Source organism: Rattus norvegicus, chromosome 10 (genome assembly GCF_021556685.1).
Source record: "Rattus norvegicus strain SHRSP/BbbUtx chromosome 10, alternate assembly SHRSP_T2T, whole genome shotgun sequence".
NCBI lineage: Eukaryota > Metazoa > Chordata > Mammalia > Rodentia > Muridae > Rattus > Rattus norvegicus.
In genome coordinates, this window is record NC_141543.1 from 14,453,805 (window position 1) to 14,481,453 (window position 27,649).

Sequence of the window (27,649 nt, forward strand, 5' to 3'; positions counted from 1 at the left end):
AGCAAAGGTGAACTGAGGCCTTTCATGTTGCAGACAAGTTGACTTTTACCATTTTGCTGATTCTTCTGAAGCTGAGAATCAGCTGCTAACAGGAGGCAGTCCAGTGCACCTGAGAGAGAAACCAATACTAGAGAACAATAGGAGACTGTCACACTGGAAGGAGAGACCCATCAGAAGAATGGCACCCATTTTACCAAAAGCAATCTACAGATTCAATGCAATCCCCATCAAAATACCAATCCAATTCTTCAAAGAGTTAGACAGAACAATTTGCAAATTCATCTGGAATAACAAAAAACCCAGGATAGCTAAAGCTATCCTCAACAATAAGAGGACTTCAGGGGGAATCACTATCCCTGAACTCAAGCAGTATTACAGAGCAATAGTGATAAAAACTGCATGGTATTGGTACAGAGACAGACAGATAGACCAATGGAATAGAATTGAAGACCCAGAAATGAACCCACACACCTATGGTCACTTGATTTTTGACAAAGGAGCCAAAACCATCCAATGGAAAAAAGATAGCATTTTCAGCAAATGGTGCTGGTTCAACTGGAGGGCAACATGTAGAAGAATGCAGATCGATCCTTGCTTATCACCCTGTACAAAGCTTAAGTCCAAGTGGGTCAAGGACCTCCACATCAAACCAGACACACTCAAACTAATAGAAGAAAAACTAGGGAAGCATCTGGAACACATGGGCACTGGAAAAAATTTCCTGAACAAAACACCAATGGCTTATGCTCTAAGATCAAGAATCGACAAATGGGATCTCATAAAACTGCAAAGCTTCTGTAAGGCAAAGGACACTGTGGTTAGGACAAAACGACAACCAACAGATTGGGAAAAGATCTTTACCAATCCTATAACAGATAGAGGCCTTATATCCAAAATATACAAAGAACTCAAGAAGTTAGACCGCAGGGAAACAAATAACCCTATTAAAAAATGGGGTTCAGAGCTGAACAAAGAATTCACAGCTGAGGAATGCCGAATGGCTGAGAAACACCTAAAGAAATGTTCAACATCTTTAGTCATAAGGGAAATGCAAATCAAAACAACCCTGAGATTTCACCTCACACCAGTGAGAATGGCTAAGATCAAAAACTCAGGGGACAACAGTTGCTGGCGAGGATGTGGAGAAAGAGGAACACTCCTCCATTGTTGGTGGGATTGCAGACTGGTACAACCATTCTGGAAATCAGTCTGGAGGTTCCTCAGAAAATTGGACATTGAACTGCCTGAGGATCCAGCTATACCTCTCTTGGGCATATACCCAAAAGATGCCTCAACATACAAAAGAGACACGTGCTCCACTATGTTCATCGCAGCCTTATTTATAATAGCCAGAAGCTGGAAAGAACCCAGATGCCCTTCAACAGAGGAATGGATACAGAAAATGTGGTACATCTACACAATGGAATATTACTCAGCTATCAAAAACAACGAGTTTATGAAATTCGTAGGCAAATGGTTGGAACTGGAAAATATCATCCTGAGTGAGCTAACCCACTCACAGAAAGACATACATGGTATGCACTCATTGATAAGTGGCTATTAGCCCAAATGCTTGAATTACCCTAGATCCCTAGAACAAAGGAAACTCAAGACGGATGATCAAAATGTGAATGCTTCACTCCTTCTTTAAATGAGGAAAAAGAATACCCTTGGCAGGGAAGGGAGAGGCAAAGATTAAAACAGAGACTGAAGGAACACCCATTCAGAGCCTGCCCCACAGGTGGCCCATACATATAGAGCCACCCAATTAGACAAGATGGATGAAGCAAAGAAGTGCAGACCGACAGGAGCCGGATGTAGATCGCTCCTGAGAGACACAGCCAGAATACAGCAAATACAGAGGCGAATGCCAGCAGCAAACCACTGAACTGAGAATAGGTCCCCCGTTGAAGGAATCAGAGAAAGAACTGGAAGAGCTTGAAGGTGCTCGAGACCCCAAAAGTACAACAATGTCAAGCAACCAGAGCTTCCAGGGACTAAGCCACTACCTAAAGACTATACATGGACTGACCCTGGACTCTGTCCCCATAGGTAGCAATGAATATCCTAGTAAGAGCACCAGTGGAAGGGGAAGCCCTGGGTCCTGCTAAGACTGAACCCCCAGTGAACTAGACTATGCGGGGAGGGTGGCAATGGGGGGAGGTTTGGGAGGGGAACACCCACAAGGAAGGGGAGGGGGGAGGGTGATGTCTGTCCGGAAACCGGGAAAGGGAATAACACTTGAAATGTATATAAGAAATACTCAAGATAATAAAAATAAAATAAAATAAAAAAAAAAAAGAAGAATGGCACCCTAGGAAGGCATCCCCACATACTTGTCCAACCTACAGCCTGTGGGCTCATGTGGCTGAGGATAGCTATGAATGCAGCCCCTCACAAAATTTTGTACCTACTTAAAATGTAAGATTTGGTTTTGTGCAATTCATATTTATTTTTGTAATTCAATCACATGATTCTCAAGCATGGATGTTGTAGATGATAGCATATTGCGACTTGAGGCTTGCAGGTTGGCACAAATCAATTCTTTTTTCCCTCAGTATATTTTAGAGGAACCAAAACCTTGGCTAGCCCTGCTTTACATCTCCCTAGGGGATGTTGTAGTTCATGATAATCCTTGACTTTTTTCCTCACAGTAACTTCTTCACTGGTGCTAAAGCAATGATTCTCAGTTCTTATTACTGATACATGGGCCACTTGGATATTAACATTGTCATCCCAGAAAATTGCACATCACTTGGGAAATTTCCATGTCACTCACTATGGGTATGGTGTCTGTTCACTCTGAGATTCGCCTGTGGACTCTAGAGAAATCTTCTGATTTGATGTGAGATTTTAGATTATAGCTTTAAGAAAGACTGGGTGTGTACAGAATGAGAGACTCTAATTTACACTCACATGAACAAACCAAATGGCCATCCTTATGTGAATGAGACTAGGCTGATGTGCTTGCCAGTCCTTTGCCTCTGAGGACCCAGACCTCCTGCTAGGAAGGCCCATCCACAGCTTGGCACGGGGTAGGAATTCAAGGTGGTAAGAAAGCTGTGATGGCTTCAATTGTGAACTTGATACAATCTAGGATTGCCTTGGAGATGGCAATCAAGGATGGACTGTCTAGATCAGGTTGGCCTGTGGGTATGTCTGATAAATTGTCTTGATTAGGCTAACAAACATGGAAACTCCAAAGGGGGTGGCTCCATTCCCTAGGCTTGGTTCCTGAACTCTATAAAGGGAAGAGCAAACATGCTGAGCACAAGTGGCCACACCTCCACTTTCTCTCTGCTCTCAGTTGTGGATGTGATCAAGTGTGTCCAGGATCTGCTACCTTTACTACCCCAAAGAAATGGACTGTAACCTGAAAGTGTGATCTAAATAATCCCTTCTACCCTTAAGTCACTTTTTGGGGGGGGGGGGTGTTGTCCCAGCAACAGCAAACAAGACTATGGGGAGGAACCAGGGTATGCCTTCTTTCTGATGGAATGTTCCCTTTAGGTTCAGGCTGGCAAACAATACCATCAAACCAGAGAGAGGGTGACAAGCATCACAGGACAATCACCCAGTGGCATGAGGAATGTGTTAAAATGGGCTATATGCTTGTGTTCATAACTCACACAATATGGACTCAGAAGAAGACATCAGTGCCCAGAGCTACTTTCTACTGGGCTGGCTGGCTCACACTCCGCTGAAGGCTTGCTGGAGAGCAGATTGCTGCTGGACATTTTCTCCTCAATGTCATGACCAGGCAGCTGGTGGGAAGCAAGAGCCTCTGACAGGTGGGATTCCAACTTCCCAGATTAGCAGTGTCCTTCTGGGACACACCAGGGACATCAGAGGCAGAGCCACCCTGAGTGGCCTCATTTCCTCTATGGCTCTTACATTAGCATCTATTTTTAGATCGTTTCTAACAAGCCATGGACACTATTTATTATTTGCCAGGCACCTTCTAACCTCCTTGTTTATTAACTCATTTAATTTTAATAACAGCTCTATAAGCTAAATCCTATTACTAACCCTATACTTCTGATAGAGACACCGAGCAAAGAGAGATTATATAACTCACAGTCTCCAAAATCTTAAGAAGGGGTGTGAGAAGGTGTGTGTGTGTGTGTGTGTGTGTGTGTGTGTGTGTGTGTGTGTTTCCTTAAGATCTTTACTTTAATTTACTCATTAAAAAAAACCCTAATTAAAAAAAAACCCTAATTTTCTATCATAACAGCTATGTATTATATATGTATTGACTGTGAACTTAGAGAGTAAAGCCAAGGTCTGACCCTAACAGTTCCCATCTGTGTTGCCCTAGACAATTTACTTACCCTCTCTGAAACTCAATTAATTCTCTTATATACAGAGGGTGATCATACTCTTAGGTGAGAAAATCACTAAAGAATACAACAATGTTTTAACAACCCTTGGGTGTCAGACCGTTTTTGAAGTATCAAATTGTTGTACGTAAAACCCAGGTCTTAGCATGAAGTGACTACTCATACTATGATCTGTCCTGAATCAATAATTTCTCATTTTTGCTGGAATTGGGCTCCTGACCTCACAACATATTTAAGAATGATCTAAAAATGGCTAGGAAATACTGCAAACCCATACATTCGAAAAAGGGAAGCCTGGTGGGGCAGTGGTGGAACACAACTTTAGGTCCAGCACTTGGGAGGAAAAGGTAGGTAGGGCTCTGAGTTTGGGGGCAGCCTGGTATACAGGACTGAGTTCCAGGATAGCCAGAGCTACACAGAGAAAACCAAAGAACAAACTATATCAAATCAAGCCAAAACAGCAAACTGGACCTTTAAAAAATTCTCTCTCTCTCTCTCTCTCTCTCTCTCTCTCTCTCTCTCTCTCTCTCTCATCTATTTCTATCTCATCTACTTATCCTATCTTTTCTATACCTCTATATCTGCCTATCATTTATATGTATACAGCTGTACTGTACACATGTTATATGTGAACAGTGTATAAAGGTCAGAGGTCAATTATGGTGTCCTTCCTTATGCACCCTCTGCCTTGTTTTGGAGACAGATTCTTTCAGGTACCTCATATTCTCCTGATAAGGTTAGGCTGACTCACTAGTAAACCCCAAGGATCTGCACCTCTCCAACCTTCCTGGATATAATATTACAAGCATGTACCACCATGCCTGGCTTTTTAAAGTGTGTTGTAGGGATCTCAGTCTAGTCCTCAAACTTGTATACCAAGCACTTCACCTACTGTGTCATCTTTCTAGCCCTTGCTCATTTTTAAATACAAACTTTGATTTTGATTGTTTTCTTGTACACACATACACACACACACATATACATATATATGTGTATATAATATATACATATAAATACATACACACACACACACATATATGTGTGTGTGTGTGTGTGTGTGTGTGTGTGTGTGTGTGTATGTATTCTAAGCTGGTTTTGAACTTACAATTGTTCTGCTTCCCCCAGAACAGTGGAAGTCCAGACCTATGCCACCCATACCCCAAGCTCAAAATCTTCCTTAGAACTCAATGTACATAGGATACAATTCTCATCACCAGAAGACTGTGGCTCAATCTTTCTAACAATTCCATGGTCTCAGAAGTACTCAAAGGGCCCCTTCTACACAGGAGAGCACGGGAACCACTCAAGGCTACATGAGTGACAGGTCTAGTCTTCAACTCCACACCTGACTGATTTCCAATCCTCTCTCCCCTTTCCTGGGTACCACTAAGAAGCTTGTTCCCCATTCGGGTACCTACATAATATAGCCTCAGACCTCGAAGTCCCCAGAAAGACTCCGTGGGCAGTAAGTGAGAATTCTAAAATGTCCTTCTGGGGAAGGACCACTGCCTTGGAGCTATCAAACCCATGGCACAGTCACCCCTCTATTTGTGCCCAGGCACATAAACATTGACAGAAAACAGATGCCCCTCTCTCCACATATTTTCAAATAATTCGTAGCATGGAGGGTTGCCTGTCTCTTCTACAGATGCCATCACGTGTCTGAGATCAACATATCAGACCTTCAGAATATGCCTCTTTGTCTGTTTTCATCTCCATGCTTGGAGGCGAAGGTGGGGATTCACAGAGTCTAGGACATACATTTGTTTCAGAATTACCATACAGATCTTAACTCCCTGGAGACTCTATGGCTGGCCTCAAAGATGAATGTGCCTTTTAGGACCAAAATAGAACACAGGGCTGAAAAGGAACTAAAGGATAAATTTAGAAAGGAGAAAAAAGAAAGAAAGAAAGAGAGAGAGAGAGAGAAAGAAAGGAAGAAAGGAAGAAAGAGAGAGAAAAACAGACAAACAGGAAGGAAGATAGGAAGGAAGGAAGGAGGAAGAGAGGGAGGAAGGAAAAAAACAAAACCTTGGCCCTGGAATGGTCTGACTTAACCACTTAAAAATCAGCAGTGATGTCCAGTTTTGGTATAGTGGGTCCCCATATGTCTGTCCCCTCCCACTGGGACTCAACATTTGCTATAGCTTTTTATCATGCTGGCTAACGGTATGTTCATCTGCCTGCCTTATGGAGCAGCCTTGGTGTTATTTTTATGATGACTCGGAGCCTTTTTTCATGTTGCACTCCGGCAGAACTCTGGAACACCACACACCTGTTCTGCACAGAACACAGGAGGAGACAGAGACACAGGGCTCCTGGAGGGAGGGGGTAGGTGGCCCACTCTTGCCTGCTCTGAAAAGCCAAATGAAAAGAGAAGAAGCTGACAGAAGCCATGAGGTACCTTTTCTGCCTTTGAGGCTATATTACGTGCCAGGACTTTGTTTAACCAACACTCTCTGTGTTCACCGGTTTGTTGAGAGCAGCAAGCATTCGGGTTTGTTTTACAAATATGAACTCAGTTCATTCTCACAGTGACTGAACATGAGTACCCTAGCTCCTGTAATTGGTTCAGTCTCACAGTGACTGAGGTGAGAAAAGCAGCATGGGCAGAAAGGAAAATGGCTCCTAGGAGCTCATAGGTGAAACTCTTCTACTATGTTGTATGTGTTACCATCATCTATTGATCACTGTTACCTATAGCAACACCTACCCTTCCACTATAGCCACCGTTACTACCATCTTGACCTCACCATGAGCACCTCAATCATAATTTCTATCTCCATCGTCATTGTCACCCACCTCTACATCATTCCACTATCGCCATGAACATCAATGTCTCCTACAACCAATATGTCTACTACCACCTCCATCTCTAGTGTCACCTGCTATGACATCATAGCCACCATAGGCACCATCTTAATCTTACCACAAGCCTCTCAACGACAGTCACCATCATCAACGTCTACTGTCCCATCCACCATCACCAAGAGGGCGCTGGCCTGCATTTCCACTACCACGTTCTTCGACACCTCTGTTTCTCTGATTATTACTACCACAGCCTTCAACTCCTCCTCACCATCATCACCATGCTCATTCCCACTGTCATCTGCTAGCCCACGATGCCACCATCACCAGGAACCTCACCTCCACTGCATAGCCGACAGCGTTGTGTCTCCACCACTGCCACTAAGAGCCTCAAATCTATGGAATCACGGGCACTAAACTCTCCCACTGCCACTTCTCTCTTTAGTACCACCAATAAGAGTAGAGTGCAGACATCATTTGCAGAGCTTTGCCTATAGTTGGATATCAAGCTGGATCCTGTACAACCCACTTCACGTTAGTGTTCCCAACAATGCTATGCTCCCTATCCTATAACCTTTTCTATTCAAATGTGGAAACCAAAGTCTACAATAGTTCGTAATTATGCCCAAATAGATACTCATAATTCTGTAAGATTTGTGACATAGTTAGGATCCAAAGCCAGACCTCTCTCACCTGTGTGTATGTGGGGTGCTGGTCAAAGAATAGTTATAGGAGTTGACCCTATTCTTCCACCATATGGGTCCTGGGCATTGCACTCCATGGTTGGTCTTGGCAGCACCCACCTCTAAGCACCTAGCCATCTGGCTTCGTCTGAATTGATTTGGTTGTTGTGGGCCTCGTATGCTCTTCAAATCCTGTCTCAGTAGGTTTTATTACTAGATCATGTTGTGCTAAGTATATGCCACTAGGGTTAAAAGCCAGCATTTCTTTCCTCCTGTAAGCGCCCTAGGCACTCTCAGAAGCCTGTTTTCCATAGCTGCACACCTTTGTCATGTACACACACACACACACACACACACACACACACACACACGCATGCATGCTATAAAAGAGTGAAGAATCTGCTTCTTCCACCAACAGATCATCATCTTGGTAGACATGATGATGAAGGAGGAAATGTGGTCAGATTTTTATGACTTTTTTTCTAAATTGATATTTTCCATGATGCCATCAAAAGCGATCGGAACAGAGGGCTGTTTATTTGGGTGAATCACCAGCTTTGCACAAATCCCAAGTGCTAATTGCATAATGGGTCTTTATAGAATGCCATAATATGGGTTCGGCTGGTTTCTCTGTTTTGGGTTTGAAAAATAGATTGTTTAATAAGCCATCAAAGCTATATGTTAGCCAAGTAAACAAAGGAGCAGATGTTGACTGCCGTCTTGTGCCTCGTAGACATAATTAAAGACAACGAGGCACTGGCGGGTTCAGAGAATAGAGGACAAACACAGACACAGAGACACGCACAATAGGATCATCGGAGTCCCTTTCTGGGCACCTGCTTTCTCGATCTGAAATGCTAGATTGTATTTCCGGTCCTGCAGAAACATAGCAAAATCTTTTCTTTACTTATGTAAATCTACATTCATCCTGCCCTCTGCTTTTCAGGAAGACCGTGTAGTGGAAGTCAGTCGTTCTCAACGAATCTGTCTCAATTTTGTGACTGCTGACTGACACATGAGGTCGTGTCAAAAACACAGTAATTTATTTTTTATATCCATAAATGTTGATGAGAAACTGGTTAGCACCCCAATTTTGATATTTATCAAAGAGATTGGCGCCCATGTTCTGGGTGGGAGGCAGAGTGGACCTTCAGCGTTAGTGTGCGCCTTTGATTCTCAGGTGAGGAGCCTTCTCAGCTGCCCGCTCGTTTCCTAAGAACTTTAAACAGTCGTTTCCTTTCCCTCTAGTAACTGCACCTGGAAAGTCAGTATTTCATCTACCCAAACGCCATCTTCTTGGGTAGAGCCCTTAAAGTATCGCTTGAGTTTCCTAAATATTCTTGGTTCTCCATTCTAGCTCCTACTGGGTCCTACCCCGGTTTTGCCTTCTTCTTCGTTTTACGGTGGGGAGGAAAACCCCAGGCACACATAATAGGATTAAGAAAATGCAGTCCAGAATGAAAACAAACCAAGAGATGAATGAAACCATAACGCTGCTCTCTGAGCATGCCATGAAGAATTCGCAACTCCGAACAAGCCAGGTTACCATAACTTCGTTTTATCAGTAAAAGCAAAACAAACAACCCCCAGGCCTAAAATCAGAGTGCTGTACCGCGCACTTCAAGGAAGTTTCCTAGATCCAGCATTCCAGGCCCACATCAAAAACACTCCCACTTGTTCAAAACAAGGCAGAACTCCATTCTGGTGAGTAAATGAAATTGTACCAATTCTTTAAAACACCCCCAAAGCCATCGTTTAAAGAGCACAGGAAGCTGTGTGTTGGCTTGCAGTGAATGAGTGGCATTAGCCTTCAGTCAGCTCCCTTCCTGCCTCTTCTGCAGGTTCTGATGATGCAGACAGAAGAGGATTCTAATGGGGTTTTTACGTCTTTATGCTAATAAAGTATCACCTGCCCATTTTCAGGAGCAACACCAAAAGGCCTAAGCATGAAATGAGAGGCAAACGGGGCCAGGAAGCTACTAGGAAGCCAAGCCCTTTATCCCGAAGCATCTCTAAGACAGTTGAATCTCCTCCTTCATTCATTCTTTATGGAAAGGCAAAGCAGTCGTCCCTCAGTGGGTCTGATTCGCACCGGTTTGAGCAAGCACACAGGCATTCAGACTGTGCACACATGCACACACCGTCTCAGAGCTCAGAGGCAGTAAAGTACCAGGCTCTTTTGATTTATGAAGCAGCCTTCACAGGAGCAAGCTAACAGCATGGCCAGCCAGGACCCCACTCCCTGAAATGCCTTTATGAACAGGACAAGGCCCTGCTCGTGAACAAAAGCAGCGGTGTGGCTTATAAATCATTAATATAGACGGAGCCAGGCAGGAACTGCATTCCCTGCTAGCTGAAGAGATTTAGTTCAAGGAGGGTTTGGGGGGCTGGAATTGGCTTTGCAGAAACACGTCTGTGGGTGTGGCCTCGTAGCCTCTCAGTTTCTCTTCGAAACCTCTGTAAGTCCAAGGCTCACTAAGTGTCCTAAAATACAAACCAATAAACCTAATGAGTTAAGATAAAATCATATGGCTCATGCCTGTAATCCCAGCACTCAGGAGGCTGAGGCAGGAGGACTGCCATGAGCTTAAGGTCAGACTATGTCACATTGTGAGTGTGAGGTCAGTCTGAACTAAAGAGGCCGAGCTTCTCATAGCTTACTAATGTGAAACCAGAGGAGGAAGGATGCTCAGAACAACCCCATTTCTAACAAGTCATTCCTTTAAAAGCAAAAGTCAAGGGACAGTGTGGTTAGTAGGGCTGCTTGCACAAACAGCCTGGCACAGGCCTCATAAATCAAGTTGCACCAGAACCCTCCATGGCAGGGTGAGGAAGGACAGGCAGCTCACTGCAGACTAGTGTTTGGGTGTGGGCTCTGGAGGAAGAACACTCCTGACTTTAAATATTAACTCTCCCACCTGAGCTTTTGTTCTGTATGTTAAAGAACAAAAGAATGAAAGAAGGAAGGGAGGGAGAAAGGGAGGGAGGAAAGAAGAAAAGAAGGAGGAAAGAAAGGTATCTAGGCATGTGAAGCCTGAGTTGGACTTGCTGTTACACAGCTATAATCCCAGCGCTAGAATGCTGAGGCAGGAGGATTGCTATGAGTTGGATGCCAGGCTGTACTTCAAAGCAAGACTCTGCCTCACAAAGAAAACAGTAAAAAATAACAGAAGAAGAAGTAAATCTACCGACTCCCTGGAGGCCAGTGTGTAAGATTAAAAGAGATAATCTGCGTAAATACGCTGAGTCATGTGCTTGTCACCCAGAACTCCATAAACGTTATCGATTATGTCACTATTTTAATTATGCCCTTGTCATCATGGTGCTGAGGACGGCGAAATTCTCTGGTCCCCTCAGTGGACTCACAGTATCTCTTCCTGTTTACAGAAAGGGCTCCCTTTCCTAAACTAATCCGAAAGAGAAGAAGGGGACGGGGTGGGGGTGGAGGGATACAACAATAATAAAAACAAAGTGTGGGGAATCCTGAGTTTGGCACAGAGACCCCTAGTGGACAGAACTGAAATTGCACCAACAGGCAAAGACTTCATTCCTTTCCTGCTTTCAGCAGCTTCTCGGACTCCTTAGAGAGGAAGGTGTGGAAGTTGGGGGGGGGAAAAGAGAGAAGAAAGCGAAAAAGGAAAAACAAATGCGCAGCTTTCTGCAGATTATCTGGATGAGCGAGCCTGTCAGCCCATGTAAGCAGAGGCGATGGATGGGGAAGCCAGCACAGAGCTGATTGTAGGAGATGCCTTTGTGTTTCCAGAAACTCCAGGCGTGACCCAGACGGAGTCCCTTACACCTTGCTCTTATGTTCCCAGAATAAAAGGCACAAACAGTCAGACAGCAGGGGCTCTTCTGCCTCTGAAGGACTGAGAATGAACCTGTCTGTTTTAGCAATCCCTAGCTAGGGCGCTTACTCTGCTACCAGAGTCACCCCAGGCACCCCAAGCCCACCAAGGTTCCTCCTGATGCTCCCCGCTGTGAGCAGCCACTCGGGGTGCTGAAGCCTACTGGAATCCGCATCAGCACTTCCGCGTCCTGAGTCTCCAGCGCCAGGGCACCAGGACATTCTGAATAGAAATAAATGAAGCTCCTGCAGTGTGATTCTGTCAGCTTTTGAGAGTAAATAACTTTGCTACTGACAGGAGCAAGGTGCTTTTTACTTTCCCTCTTCCTGCCGTAGAGCATTAATTGAGCTATGCAGTCCTATCACAACCACCTCCAGCAGCAGGAAAGACCAGAAAGAGGAAGGGAAGCAGAGAACTGAGGAGACAAGATGAATGAGAGACCCCGAGTGGCCCTCCATTGCTGGTACCTGTAACCTCAACAGGCCATGAGTACGTAGGCATTCCCATTCAGGAAGAATGCAAAGAGAAGTGGGAAGCTTCCAGTGGCAGACCCTCCCTTACCTTAAAACACTTCTCTAGCTCTTAACATCTACATTAGGATCTGCCTTTTTTCATACCTTGAGTATCTACGGGTTATTTGCTGCATCTCAAGCCCTGAGTGGTAGCCCACTTCACCTCCCTAAGAACAATATAAAATGGCCATTCTCGTCTCGATTTTTTTTCCGAAGAAGCAATTAAGGTCCAAATCAAGTTAAGTGACTTGCTCAATTCAGTCAGATCAGCTCATGAATAACAGCGTTAGGATTAAGCCCCAGAGCCTGGTCTACACAAGGGCAAGAGACACCTGCATTTTAGCAGACCGTGTTTGAGGGTTGGGCACCCAGACTTCTAAGGGAAAACCAGTGTTTGCATGTCGATTGGAAAGACTCTCTCCCAGCCTAAGACCCCATAATTGCTGCTCATTGTTCCTGAAATATTCCAGGAGAGGGACATCGTCTCTCAGCCCAGATCCTCTCCAAAGAGCTGAGCGCTACCTAAGCCCAGCTCAGAAAGCAGTTCTCCCGGAAGGAACACCACAGATGCTTGCTGCTATTTCCAATAAGAAAAATCCCGTTCTCCAGGTGAGTGCCAGGCAAACATCTGCCACCAAGGAAAAGAAAAGACTCATTAAGCCAAAAGCCTCCTTGTATTTTACTCTGGAGTCCGGGGAAATCTGAGGCCCTTAAATCCTAAAAACCGCCTGTACTTTGTTCCACAGCCATAGAAGGAAAAGAAAAATAGTCATTAAGCCTCTGAGAACACACACTGGCCTTCTGAATTCACGGCATTCCTGCTCTGCTTCCTATTCTGTATGTACCGAACCAACCAGAAAAAAAGATCAAAACGAGGGGCAACTGTCCAGCCACTAGGGCCTTGGTGAGCACTAAGGGCCACAGCAGCAGCCTTGTGACTCAGTCTATTGTCTCAGAGCCCTCAGAATACTCTGATCATTAAGTACAGGATGTCTTCCTTTGCTGTGGGTGGCTGTCTGGGCAGAGGGATGGAGAAGTGACATGAAGAGAGCTGTAAGTTCATTATATAGCCTTTCTCTTTGCATAGTGGACCAGAGGAAAGAAGGGAGGGAGGGAGGGAGGGAGGGAGGGAGGGAGGGAGGGAGGAAGGAAGGAAGGAAGGGAGGGAGGGAAGGAGGAAGGGAGGGAGGGAGGAAGGGAGGGAGGAAGGGAGGGAGGAAGGGAGGGAGGGAGGGAGGGAGATGTAATTCTTCTGTAAGGCATCACAGAAGATTCCTAAAACATGTTATGGACCAAGCTGATGTGTGTGTAAATGCAGTGTTATCATAAGGGTTAACGATGCTAAGACGCTCCCAGAGATAGGAGCCCTCCGCTTTGCTTCCTGAGGGCATCTGGCACCGTATGGGAGCTCAGTATGCACAGAAGAAGCTGAGAGTAGTGGTAGCCAAGGCCTGCCATTTCAACAATGAGGGTGACTGAGATAGGAGGAATCTAAGTTCAAGACCAGCCTGGGCAATTTACTAAGACTTTGTTTCAGAATAAAATGTAAAAGCAGGCCGGAAGACGAAAATCGGTGGTAAATCACTGGCCTGACATGTATTAGGCCCTAGGCTTACCCTCAAGTGACACGGTAAGTGAGCATATGTACACGCATGTACATACCATGCGAAGGCTATAAACCTGGAATCCGTGGGCAAGTATGGGAGTGACGGTTGATTTCCATGGATACTGGAAAACTTATCACCATTTAAATGAAAATAAAACGTGCCCACTTCAAAGTAGGTTTATTACAAAACTAGGAAAGCTATGCCACCTGCAGTAATTATTAGGTTGCTCAAAGCAAGGAAGGAACGGCTTATTTCAGCACAGCAAAAACCTGAAGGTGGAGAAAGAATAGACCGTGTGTGTCTCATTCATCATATATGTCCCATGACATGATTACATGGTTGTCACCAGGAACCTTGGCATCTCGTGGAGAATATTATTCCTTAGCTGTTTGATCAAAGCCCTCTTCCTCCTCACTGTCACTGTCTTGGGTCCACACCTCACAGGCACCAGACCACAATGCTGGAATGATTTTCTTCCCTTTAGTTCACTTTTCGACCCTCCACCTCATTTCAAAATGATGTGAGACAAGACCGACTCAGACTCTGTCCTCAGAAACTGGATCACTCTGTATAAAACCCATTTCCACTGCTTGACGTCTCTGTGTGTCTAAGGGTGAGGTTGCCACAGTGTCTATTGTAGCTGAGAGTAATTACGTGTGTGTGTGTGTGTGTGTGCGTGTGTGTGTGTGTGTGTGTACGTGCTGGTACAATCACATATGTGTGTGTGCGAAGGTCAGAAAACAACCTGTTTCACTCCTTGGCACTGCGCACTTTTTTTTTTTTTTTTTTTGAGTTGCAGGGTCTTTCTCTGGCTTGGAACTGGCCTGGAAATCTAATTTAGTTGGCTAGAAAGATCCAAGGATCCTCTGATCTCTGCCTTCCCTGTGCTGTAGATTTTAGACATGTGTCAACAAACCTACTTGGTCCCGACGTCCGGCAGGTGCTGGGTACGGAGTACAGGTCTACACAATTGCACTTCCGACACATGATCACTAACACTAACATCACCTCACTCCATTCTTTCTCTTGTTTACTCCTAGACTGAATTTTCTAGCTTTTCCCAGGGCAGTATTCTTCACTTCAGGTCAGAAGAACAATCACTTCTCCAGAGACTCTCCCACCCCCAAACCTCAACCTCTTCATCTCCTACTTTATGCTCCCCTAATCTGAAGCTATTTTCTGGGTTCATCTCTATCCACATCATTCTTTTACTGGAGCCTCAGCCCCACAGCCGCATGGACACTGTGTAACACTCTAGAATAGCGACGACATTTGGAAACAGTTTCCACAGAAATGACTGTCCTTCTAGCATTAGACAGAGGTTGAGGGGGGTGGCATTGGGGGTGAAATTTAGGAAAAGGTTGAACGACCCCAACAATCTCACTGCAAAGCTGAGACGATGCTCTGGACACCGTCAAACACTTATTAAATACAGGAAATGCGGATCTGCAGTAGAAGAATCCAAAGGAGAGGCTCCCAGGCAGTGGACAGAAATGGTCTTTTGCTCTTTCTCAGCCAACAGCAAACAATCATGGCTGCAATATGCTGAGAAGAACAGGGACAAGTTCCCAAGCCAAGTCAGGAGTCCATCCATTTCTGCCATAGCCCCTTTCCTAGCCTTATGAAGGAAGGGCTTGGGCTCTGAATTTGGGACGCTTGGGTAAGCCATCTCCTAATAGTTTCCAGCTGTAAGGACAGACAGTGTAACCACTGCCCAATTTGCCAACTTACTTGCACTCAGCATGGTAAAAGAGCCCAGGCCCTTCTAAGCTATTGTGCTTAAGAGCTGACCCCATTTGACACAGACCCTTCCTCAATAGAGCCAGGAAAGGCAAGTGACATCAGGGTGACAGCCACAGGCCAGAGCTCAGCCCTGCAGGACTCTCTCTTCTCCAGCAGCACTGAAAACAGGCAACTTTATTGATGAATGGAACTTTCTATGTTTGTCTTAATTGAATTAAGCAGCACACTGGGACACCTCTCTGTGTCCATTAAAGAAGTCTCTGCAGATGGGACAATTATGCCCATGTCTGCCAGCCCTGCCTCTTTCTCACGATGCTACCCCATGCCCATCACCCTTAGGCGCAGATGTGCCAACCTGATTTTGTTTACTACCACAATGTCTTTCTCTTCCAGAAGACCATGATTTGCCTGATAAACTACACTGCTTTTTACCAGCCAGTATGAATAAACAAGCATTATGTTTTCTCTTGGGGCAGGGAGCTTGGCGAAATGAATCAGAAACCCCTAAAAAACAATTGTCTACCCTCAGCACATCAGCTACCGGACAATCACTCAAGGGCCAGCTGTAAGGAAAACAGATGGTGTGTGAACACTAATGACACGGGCTTTCTCCATTCCCAGCTCAGGCAGAGCTGCTGGCTTGCATGTTCTGACACACAACGTACCACGAAATGGCAGACAGAGAGAGGGACGGCACAGAAGACTCCCGTCTGTGGACAGACAGCTACGTTATGGTTTCTGCAAATGATGGTTGCTTTAAGTGGCTTTAACGAAGAGGCAATCTAGGTAATCCCGCAGCCAACCAATTTCACGACACCTCTCTCCCCACAGGGTTGAAGCAAAGAAGCACCCCTGTCCATTGGACACTGGGCCTCACCCTATTCAGAATGGTGACACATACCTTCTTTCTTCTGTTAGAAAAGAAAAAAAAATCCAGCAGGGTTCGTTAATCAAACAATTTACAGCAGACCATATCTGAAGACAGAGGCCGGCAGACGTCTCGTGGCAAACAGCTAGCCAAGCCTGCAAATGTGCTCATTCTAGCCACTTAGATCCCTTTAAACAATTCAGACATGAAGATAATCTATCCTAATTCTTTTCTGCATTATTGACACTATTGACTACCCCCAATCCACAGCACTATCTAATAAATCAGTATGGGATTAAGCCAAGAAGAAAAAATGTGATAAAGTGTCATTTGTCCCCTCTGTAAATCATTGGATGGAGAGATGCGAGGGGACTCACTGCAATGAGAATTGAACTTTCCTATGCAGCCATAATCGCTATGCCTTACCTAATGTGTCCCAAATTTATAACCGCGGCTGGTGCATGGAGGCCGGCCCCTGCAACCCCGCTGCCATCCAACCTCTGGGAGAGAGCCCTTCTACCCCAGTGAGTTTCCACACTGAACAGCACTTTCTAATTAAAGACAGAAAAGGCTGATGTGCGGGTTTCAGTTCAATTGCTTTCGATCTGAAGGTGTCCACCGTGAGCAATGGCTTCATTTACCAGGAATTACCCTTTGTACAAACCACTTCACTATTTAAAACAAAGCTCATACATCACCATTAGGTTGGAAAAAATGACCCATCTTTGGGTATTGACAGTGGTGTGGGCCACTTCAGAGGTCCCCTTCTCCTCCCCTCTTTAATGTGGATTTTAAGTATTTGACTCATTGTTAAGTTTGGGCTGATTAAAAGGTTGGGAGTGAACAGCTTTTGACAGATGAGAAGGCTTCATGGAACAGAACCAGAGATCCTGAGGGTGGGGTAGAAACAAGGAGCAGTAAGTTCATATGCTACTGGTATTCAATATGAAGTCAGAACTCTGTGAACTACAGCTCTGGGAGTCTGGGACTTAATGGGTGCATTAGAAAACAAACCATAGTATCTGTCCTGTCTATGGTCTCAGCTTTCCATTCCAAGAAATGGGTGTCTGGTGTTTGTTCTCCTTGACTTAAGAGATTTCGTAGTGTGTGTGCATATGCTGTATGGTGCACACGAGTGTGTGTGCTGTTTCCCATTAAGCCAACAAAATATATTCTCCTTTGATCTCACGGATAATAAGCTCCAAATTTGGAACTGGAATTCAGAACGTTCCCTCAAAGCAAAAATGTGTAAATGAGTTCCCAGTCAGGAATTCTGGAAGGACTCTGCACTGGGAGTATGCATGATCTGGAAGACTAGTTGTGGAAAGATGTCATCGTCAAAGGGGCCAAAGAAAAGGGCCACTGCGGTGCATCGAGACCTGAAACCAAAGCATGTGCTTTGCCTTAACAGTGAGGAAAAAATGCCAGCCACTTCTTCAGTCCTTCATCCCCTCTATCTAGAAGTGGGCTACAGCTATAAAGCCACGCAACATGCCAGCAGTGTTTAAGGGTGCATGTGTGTGTATATGTGCGTACATGGGAGTGATGACGTCATTGGCTAGACTATCTAGATGCCGAAAGGGCTGCCCAGCTTTATCCCATCTGACAGTTCCCAACTACTGTAATAGCTTAGATGCTAGTACAGAGGGAGGGGGGAGGAGGAAGGGGAGGATAGGGAGGAAGGAGAGGAGGGGGAGGAAAGAAAGGAGGGAGAGGAAGGAGAGGAAGAGAGACAAGAGAAAATAGGGAAAAAAGAAGAAACCATGAACTTCAGGAAAATATCTATGTAAAGGAGACTTACTAGAAAATGTAAATAAACAACACAGAATAAGTCACACAGTGCAAACACAAAGACGACACCGCACTGGTCTGAGATAATGTGTTTGTAGCAAAGGGTTTGCACTGCTTTTTGCTTGAACATTCCAGTGTCTGTACCCAAGGGTAAGCCATCCTAATAGATTTTTTGTTTTTATGAGTTGTTTTAAGGACAAATCTGAGAGAGTTTAGGAAGGAGGAGAGGATGTTAATACCAAGGCCAATGAAAGCACATAACCAAGTCATTTTCCTTGCATACTGGATAGGAAATAGTTCCTGCATGAAACTTCATTCCAAGATAACACCTTTCAGTGAACACCAGTTGTCCCTAACAGGCGAGACCATACACGGTGATAAAAACATGGCGAGAAATGTTTCAAAATAAGAAAGCAAGATTTTAATTATTTTCTTATATAACTGGTGATTAGGATGACAGTGATTTGTGACGTATGCCGTTTTCTATACACAAAATTAAATGCTTCCAATGAAGGTATCGCTAATCATAAGTGAAGTCTGATTTGTCTATTTGATCCATATGCTTTGAAAGTACCAACTAGCTCTCTGTTCATCAAACATGTAGATAAGTATTACTAGCTATAGATTAATAGCAGACAAGGGTATAGGGATTCGACACTGGCAGATGATGTGCAGTGTGCACTGGTGTGTGCTCTGTGTGGATTAAAGGTACCAAATTCACTGTAAATCAGCCAGCTGTCTGAACTGCTAACTGAGAACAATAACACAAGACCCTGACATTGAATCAAGGCATCAAAAAGCCAAAAGAGATGACCCCAAGGCACCAGTCTCTGATAGCAAGGGAGGCAGTGGCTAAAAACCGTGATTATAAGCAGGACAAGCAAAAATAAATGTCTGTCTTATACTTCAGAATTTTAGTAAACCGCCATGAGACATACCTCTGTCACTCAGACTTGTTCTGACCCCATGCCCTGCTGCTTTGTTACAGCCACTTTCACAGAAGGTATCAAGGGGAGAACACACCAGAGAGCTCATTTCAAACACTGTCCTCCTTCTACCTTCCAGGGGAGCGGTGCTGTTGATTCAGCCTCCTTTAAATGTTTGTTATGGTTGCCAGTGCTTCCTAAGTAAGGCTCCCTCTCCACAGCAGGTGCATTCTGTAGTGGGAACCTTGGACCTATATGTTACACCCATCCTTTCACAGCAAGAATGGCCTCTTGCTCAAAGTCACGGTCTTCCTCCCTAAGTTCTCCTTAAATGAACAAACCAGTTTAATGATGAAGGCACAAATACAAATTAATTAAAAGACGTGCATACCGGCAACACAGGAAGCATCGAGAGTACTCACAGCATTCTACGTGTAAAATGACATCATTCCAATTGATTCACAAATAAAATGAAAGACATAAATATAAGATAAAAAACCTCTGGATATTCTAATAATTTGATTCGGTCCAACTGCGATTTAGCAACCGAAGCAAGGCTCACTGGAATGTTCTTGTGGTGGGTAACTGATGGAAACACACAGGCGCTTGACACACATTCACAGCTGAGGCAAAGAAATGGCAGAGGCTGGTGAATCATATATTATCAATACGTTCTTCCTAAGAGATGATTCTTGGTATGATTGACTAAGCCGGAAACAAAATAAAACAAATACAAGCATAAACCAATTTATTCACGCGGTGCTTTTTAAAGAGCTCTTCTTAAATAAATAAATAAATAAATAAAGACTAGCCTCAGTAAATATGTGGAAGAAACATTTTTTTCTGGAGGCTACCAAGCTGATAACAAATTATCTAAATGTTCAAACTAGAACCCCAGCATTTTCTGAACACATATATTCCTGCAGCACAGATTGAAGTGGGATACTTTGGGGAAAAGGGGGCCCTCTTAATTCTTGCAAAGGAAGTTTGGTTAACACATACATGTTAACCAAGCATACCCTTGAAGTGAATTCATAGAAAGGCAGGCAAAGGATTACCCCAGTGAGAACTTCACAGGACAGGACAGAGGCCCCTGGGAGTCAGGTCCTGAATTCTCAGCAGCAGACGAAACCCAGCTAAGGCTTGCCACCTCACAGTCACAGACCCCGCCCCGTGACACAGCTGGCCTGCCTCCCCGCAGGGCAGTGCTAGGCGTTTTCCAAAGCCCAGGGGTAGTGCGTTAGGCAGATGCCTTTCTAGCAAGAGGCAAGGAGACCCAGTGAAGCCCAGAGCAGACACACAGAGCAAGAACCCAATCCAAAAAAGTCGCAGATGTGCACTGATCGGGAATGGAGCCAAAAGACATGCCTAGTGAGACCACTGCCAGGGAGGGGAAAGGCCAGGGGTGCAGAAACAACGAAAAAGGCAAACAAAACCATGGCCAGTCAAGACAACTCTGACCATGTCCACCCAATAGTGAGGAGTTTCAAAGATTGTTTTTAAAGTGGGGGGTATCAAGCTCCAGAAATCCCAATGTTCTGATTCTTACAGAATGGATAGATAAGCACAAACTCTCTCTCTCTCTCTCTCTCTCTCTCTCTCTCTCTCTCTCTCACACACACACACACACACACACACACACACACACACACACACACACACACACTTTGTTTCAATCGTTAAAACGGCTGAATTAAAATCATAAGAACCTGGATATCTGGATATCTTCACAGAGCCCCAAACTACTCTCTCAAGCATCGTAGGGATCTCCTCTCCCTTCCCCTCTGGGACTTCTGACATGAGAGAAGATGCTCACAAGAAAGAAAAAAACAGTTTTTCATTTTCAAATTCCCGGTCCCTAGGTTGGAAATCATCGTTCACAAAGTGTTCAGACAGGTGAATTATAATAGGCTCTTGACTTGACTGAAAACCAGAGGCTCCCACCAAACCCCAGCTCATCCCAACGCTCAAGCCCCCCAACCCAGGCCCCCCTAACACTCAGTCCACTGAAGCGGTACCCAGTCTGAGCAAGCTGAGAAGAAGCTGCCACCACCGAGAAAGAGCGGCGCGTCTTACCTGCTGTAAGTACATAAAAGTCAAGGCACACGAGAGCTGGGGACACATGCCCACGTTGGGGAGTGCCACGCAGGTGGCCCCCGTCAGAGGATGCTGCATCGCGAATCTCGGGTGCCCGCAGAGCGAGAGCGGAGACGCTCACATACAATCTACAATCGCGTTGCTTTTTTTTTTTTTTTTAAACCCTCTTGCCTGGTCGCTACAGCTTTTTTTTTTTTCCTTTTTAATTTTTGCTGATTATCTAACTCACACAGCAGTGGTTGTCCCTCTCTCGTTCTCTCTCTTCCTCTTTCGTCTCTCTCTTTCTCCCTCCCCCCCACCGCACCCCAAGAGAGTCCCTCCTCCCTGGCTCTCCTCGCCCTCGGGTTTGCTAGTACCCAGCGTTCATCAGCCTTCAACTAAAGACACTTAGAGAGGCAGGGAAGTAGTGTTGGTTCCCCTCGGCTTATTGGGCCTGTTATTGGAGCGCTCTTAAAGTGGAAGGTGCCCCTCACCCTACCCCGCCACCCCCTAAAGGTGACAAGAATGGTCAAAGTCGACTTCTATGAAAGACAGAGGGTTAAGATGCTCTGATAGAGATGCTAGAGAGGAAAGAGGGAGCGATGGAGTCGGGAGGGGGAGGAGGATAAAGAAGGAGGGGGGAAGGAGAGAGAGGAAGGGGAGAGGGAAAAGGGGGAGGGGCAGAGGGAAAGGAGAGAGAGAGAGAGAGAGAGAGAGAGAGAGAGAGAGAGAGAGAGAGAGAGAGAGATTTTGACTTACAGCTTCACTGTCGCTCACTCGCGTGGTGCTGATGCTGAGAATCTTCTCATTTGCCAAGGAGGTCCAGGGGCAGGGTTGTGGGTTTCTTTCTTTTTTTAAAAGAGGGACTCGCCAAAATTTAAATTTTGCCTGCTAAAATCCTTCGAGGGGAGGGAGCGGGAGAGCGAGCGTGTGAGCGTCCCACATCTCCAGCAATCAAAGGAGCTGGACCATTAACAAGACTGCTCAGCTGGGACCCTGAGGAGTCCGGGAGATTTTCAGTCGGCGGTTTGTTTGCCTGACTACGTTGGCAAATAAACACATGAAAAGGGATTCCCCTTTTCTAAGAAGCTTGGGGTCGGTCGACGAACACGCCAGGGTTTGGGGTGCTGCGGGGGAAGGGGGCGAGAAAGAGGTCCCTGGGCCTCCCGCAGTGTTGGGGCGCTGCTTTCCCCCCTGGAATCAGCCTCTCCTGGACAGCCCCAAGCCGCGAGGCTAAACCAGAGAATCCATCGCAGCTGTTAGACTAAAATGCCAACTCGAGGTGAATTCGAGGGGCCTTCTTCCAGACTAGAGCCCGTTGGTCTTCTCAAATTATAAATGCAAGGGGTGGGCGAAAGTCCCTGTCTGCTAAGAGATTATTGTGCGTGAGGCAAAGAACAAATTGAAATGGTTTTATTTTATATTTTCCCCTCTTGCCTGGCCTCGTTGGTCAAATTAACATTCCACTCTTGCAGGCGGATCATCCCCCTCCCCTTTATCTTATGAAGTAATAATTATTCATTAGTAGATTTCGTTAGTCTTTATGCAATAAGAGGGGATGTGATCTGTGAATTAAGAGAAAATATGAAGACTCTAACTCGTCCTTGATTCCCACAAGGGGGGAAATCCTGGCAATAGTAAAATCAGTAGGAACGGTTGCCGTTGCCATATTTTATACAGATTTATTTTGAGCCAGTGATTGGGTTTCTTTTTTATTCTCAGAGCAAGGGTTCACTAGAATCTGCGTGTTTGGTTCCCTCAAAAAAATCCCAGGTGAGGGTCATGCAGGGCAGAGCTGCCCCTGAGAGGGGAAATAATTCTTTCAGGAGGGGACACTGAGGCAGGACCCTTGGATTGGCCACCTCAAAGGCCCACCCCATGGGTTTTCCCCCCACACTCCCAGCACAATTAAATCTTCTAGACTGATCCCTTAGCCAGCAGGACAGAATTCCCTTTCTGATGGAAAGGGAAGGAGTGATCGAACAGTTAGGTGTTGTTCTTCTGAAACTGTATCAGGACCGATAATGTCTCCACTGGGCCCCAACCTAACTGACTGTTCATTTCCACCTTCCACCTTGCAATCCCACTCCTCAAACTACGTGTTGGGGGCTCCTGTACCCTGTCAACTCAATGGCCACCCAGCAGACTGTTTAACCTTTTGCAGGGCTGGGAGAGCAAGGGCTGTGCTTCTGGGGCTGCTTGAGGGGTAAGAGGGTTGGCAGAGGCTACTCTGAAAAGAAACAAGGCTTGCTCCATGCTGTCTCAGTGGCATTTGTCACACAAGTTGTGACTCACACAAACCTCCACTACCTCTTTCCTTACCTATCTTCTTTGTACTTAGTTATATTTCAGATTCCATGAGAGAGAGAGAGAGAGAGAGAGAGAGAGAGAGAGAGAGAGAGAGAGGTTGGCTAGCCTTCCCAAGCTCTTTCTTTTGCTTCAAACATTCTTTTTGAACTGCAGATTTTTTTTTTCAATCAGACACTGGAAAAACTACCATCTTCCAAGAACAGGGTAGAAATTTCTCTCCAGCTCATTTTCATAAGAAGCGAGATAAGTAAAACCTGGCACTTTAATAAGACCTTATCTGAATGGTTTAATGAAAAGCAAATACATCCTTCACGGAGCTGCGAACAGTGCTCACCTGCAAGAAGCGCCATTTCCTACCAGCGTGAAGGCTCCCAGCCAAAGGGGACCACATTTCTACAAACCCATTCTGAAGTAATGACTCATTCTTCCGCTTAGACTTCCGGCTTAGAGTCAGCCACAATGGGAATCCATCAATGGAGCAATGGGCTCCCATCCCTTCTAAACCAAGTGAAAATTATTTGGAAGCAGATTCCGCACTTTCGACCAACTAGCCCAAATGTCCCTACACAGTTCGAGCAAACATGGTTGCTAAGTCCTCGTTTCCTGGACTCTTTGTCTATGAGAAGACATTTAGACAGAGGAATGACTTTTTTGTTCTCCTATGGGTAACTGCAGCTCGGAGCACCAAAGCACCCCAAATCAAACGGCACATTTTTTTTCTGTGACTATTTTTGATATAGTGATGATAAAATTTGGTGAGGCTTTCAAGGTGGCATCGAGGGGTGCCGAATCTGAACTCCATCACATCCAAATAAAAAAGGAAATTCCATGTCACTTACTCCTGAATGATTTTTTTTTTTATGTCAGTTAATGGGGGAAGAGAAGAAAGACAATGTGCCTATTTCTTTCTATGAAGACTCGCAGGCACTGGAATTGACATGCGTGCATGTGTTGTCTGTGCATTCAGGGGCTGCCCTGCTGGCTTTTGAGTACAAGGACCCTTAATTGAATGCCTGTAGATGCCCTGTAGGAGGCCAGAAGGCTTAAGAAAAAAGTCAACAATATGAAACAGTAACATCTTCACAAAATACATAGTTGAGAGCAGCTGTCCAAGTTCACATTTAACAGGAACAATAGTATTTGCAACATTTTTCTTTCTCCTCTAAATTTGTCAATGAGTTAAGCGAGTGGAAGAAGTCCTTCCCAACTCTTTTCTTACAGTTTCCTTAGACTGTCAACACAGTAAAAGTCCCATCAAAGGATTCTTTGCATGAGAGTTACCATGTATCAGAGTGAAAAAGACTGTGATGAGACCAAAGGACATTTGGACTTAATTCAGAAGTAATTCTGACCATTCTATTAGCTCGGTGGCTAATAAAGCTTACCTGAATTTGAATCCCATGTTCAAATTTAAAGACAGGTAACTATGTAGTCTCAGTCTTAAGCTAAGTGAGAATAAAGGCAGCCCCTTTAGAGAACTTAATTATTTATTGTTCCTATCCTGGGCATCACTTTGATTGACTGCCTTGCAACACTTGAATGAAAATTTAGTTAGTATTAACCTCACTCCAGGGGCTGTCCCAGTCCCTGGAGCTGTATGGGCCCAGGGAAGACAAACAAAGATTCCTCACATCACATAGCTTATATTCCTGTGTGGGGTGAGGATAAGAAGCCAGTAAACTATGTACCATAACAGAGTGGGTGCTGTGGGAAATAAGCAAGAGGCAAGTAAGATGAGCGGATGCTGGAAGAGAGGAGGCTGAAGTCAACCATCGCATATGTGCCAGCTCTGTACAATGCAATGTCAGCTTCCAGAAAGCCCCCTGTTTCCTGTCCTTCACAAATTGATCTAAGCTGCAGGGTTATCAAAATAGATTTTGGAGCTTTCTGGGGTCCATCCACGAGACAGCAGTGGGAATGCTGCAAAACTGGAGCGATTTCCCCCTCCATCTTTGATTGTTATATATGCCTGGGAACATAAGATATACTCAGAAAATAGTTTGCAGGATGAATGAATGGATATGTGTGTGGTTGGATGGATGGGTGGATGGGTGGAGAGATGGATGGATGGATGGATGGATGGATGGATAGACGGTTGCAGCAGAAACTTGTATTATAGGACCTCTTGCTGTCCAATTCCACTCAAAAGATGTGGTTTCTAAGTCTTGGGTTGGCTTTTGCTTCTGTGTATTTTAAGGGTCTCAGTCCTTCACGCTCCCTCCAAGCCAGTCTGCAAAAGATCCATTTTCACACACAGTTCTCCCGGTGGAAGCATCACTCTGTATCCCCGAGTCACCAATGATGCGACCATAGACTCACTCAAATGAGCTCATTCTGAGCAATGGGCTACTTCTCCGGCAGAGCCCATTCCAACTTTTCAGTTATAGTTGCTTTGTATTCAATGACAGGGTCCAGCCTAGAGATCAAATCCTGCCTGTACAAAGAACCCTTAAATTCATCCTGGGTGTGGACTGTCAGCGAGCGTATGCCTAAAACTAAGCCATGCTTGTAGAACAGGAAAAGAAGCATGTGCTCTCCCAGGTCCCATAAGCACACACTGCAATGCCTCTTACATTTCCTTTCTATTTTTTATGTTTTTAAATTTTGTGATATCTGGTCTTGCTTTTTTATGGAGGCTCACTTTGCACTCAAATCAATCCTCCTGCCTCAGACTCTCCATTGCTGGAACTAGAAGAATGAGCCTCCACGTTCAGCACACAAATGATCTTCTGGGAAGGTTGAGGCAAGGGAAACGGAATTCATGGTTGTCTTCTACCACAGTGAAAAATCCCAGGCCAATCTCTACTATTTCTGTTTAACAGGAAAAGATAAATAAGAAAGAAAGAGAAGAAAAGAAAGATAAGCAAACAAACCCCATAATAAATTCAAATAAAAACTACAGTCGTTGTGAATATTATTGCCTTTTGCTTAAAGGACGGACATTAATTGCAAAATAAAATTAGCCAATTAAAAAAGGTAAAATGCCTACCAATAGTAATAAAATTGAAGTAGCTGTGGAGAGACAAACCTTCTCATGTAACAGTCGCGAAATCAAAACTCGTTGAGCTTGAGAGCTAACATTTTGGTACTGACTATAAAAATGTAAAATGTTCTTGTCTTTTCAGGGAACTATTGCCGTTCCCCAGATCTGCACTGCTGAAATAGTTGTGTTGAACGCAGATATGCGTGTGTTGGGATGCCCACTCTCATGTTGCTTGTACAGGCAAATGACACAAAGCAATAGAGGAAGGCTATTTAAATGTAACTACCATGCACGCACCTGTTAGGAGGCACCAGGAGCATCCGTATGCTTTCCCTTGGAGAAATTACTAAAAACGTCCTCTAAGAAGCCTCAGAACACACCGAACAATATTTCTGTGTGAAATCCAATCGAACAGCAATAAAGGCCCACCACTGGGCTCTGGAGATGGTTTGGCAGTTGGAAGAGCTTTGCCATGCAAGCCTGATACCCTGAGTCCAAGTCCCAGGTCCCCAGAACTCCTTTGAAGGAACAGGAAGTGAACACAGAATCCTTAGCTAGGAAGCTCATGGAGCAGGCAGCCTGGGATATGGAGCATGGCAGCAGAGATAAGGAAAGCTTCTCTCAAAGGGCTGGAAGTAGAGACATGACGCTCCGAAGTTGTCCCTTGACTGTCACATGCTTGCCATTGCATACACCACACACACACACACACACACACACACACACATGCATCAATACACACATCTATATACACACACATCACATACACACACCTACATATACACACATCTCACACACACATCACATACACACACCTACATATACACACATCTCACACACATACATCTCATACACACACCTACATATACACACATCTCACACACACACATCACATACACACACCTACATATACACACACCACACACACACAGTAAAAATTTAAAACTTAAAACAACAAACAGCATGCTGCCTGCTTTGTACACACATAATTTAGAAATAGCCCGGGGTTCTGCGTGTGAATGTGAACATACATGTAAGTCCAATGCATAGAAAAAGACCTAGAGGCCTATGACTCCAAAATGTATTTATCCTTAGAGTGCCGGGGCGTGGGGGGGGGTGATTTGATTTTTACTCCGTACACACTTTTGTTGTTT

At 44.9% G+C, this 27,649-nt stretch overlaps 1 protein-coding gene across 43 annotated transcripts in view; it reads right to left on the minus strand.

Moving 5' to 3' along the window:
* Rbfox1 (RNA binding fox-1 homolog 1) overlaps window positions 1-27,649 on the minus strand; it is a 1,541,605-nt gene that overhangs the window by 350,911 nt on the left and 1,163,045 nt on the right. For 6 of the 43 annotated variants that reach the window (XM_087571306.1, XM_087571289.1, XM_087571298.1 and 3 more), the window contains exon 1: window positions 21,203-21,591. The exons of 32 other annotated variants lie outside the window; for them this stretch is intronic. In XM_087571306.1, coding sequence (XP_087427432.1) covers window positions 21,203-21,301 — 99 coding nt within the window. In that variant the 5' untranslated portion in view covers window positions 21,302-21,591. Of the gene's footprint in view, window positions 1-21,202; window positions 21,592-27,649 lie in introns of those variants that run through there. 5 more of the 43 variants (XM_087571299.1, XM_087571331.1, XM_087571318.1 and 2 more) reach the window with 4 other exon arrangements.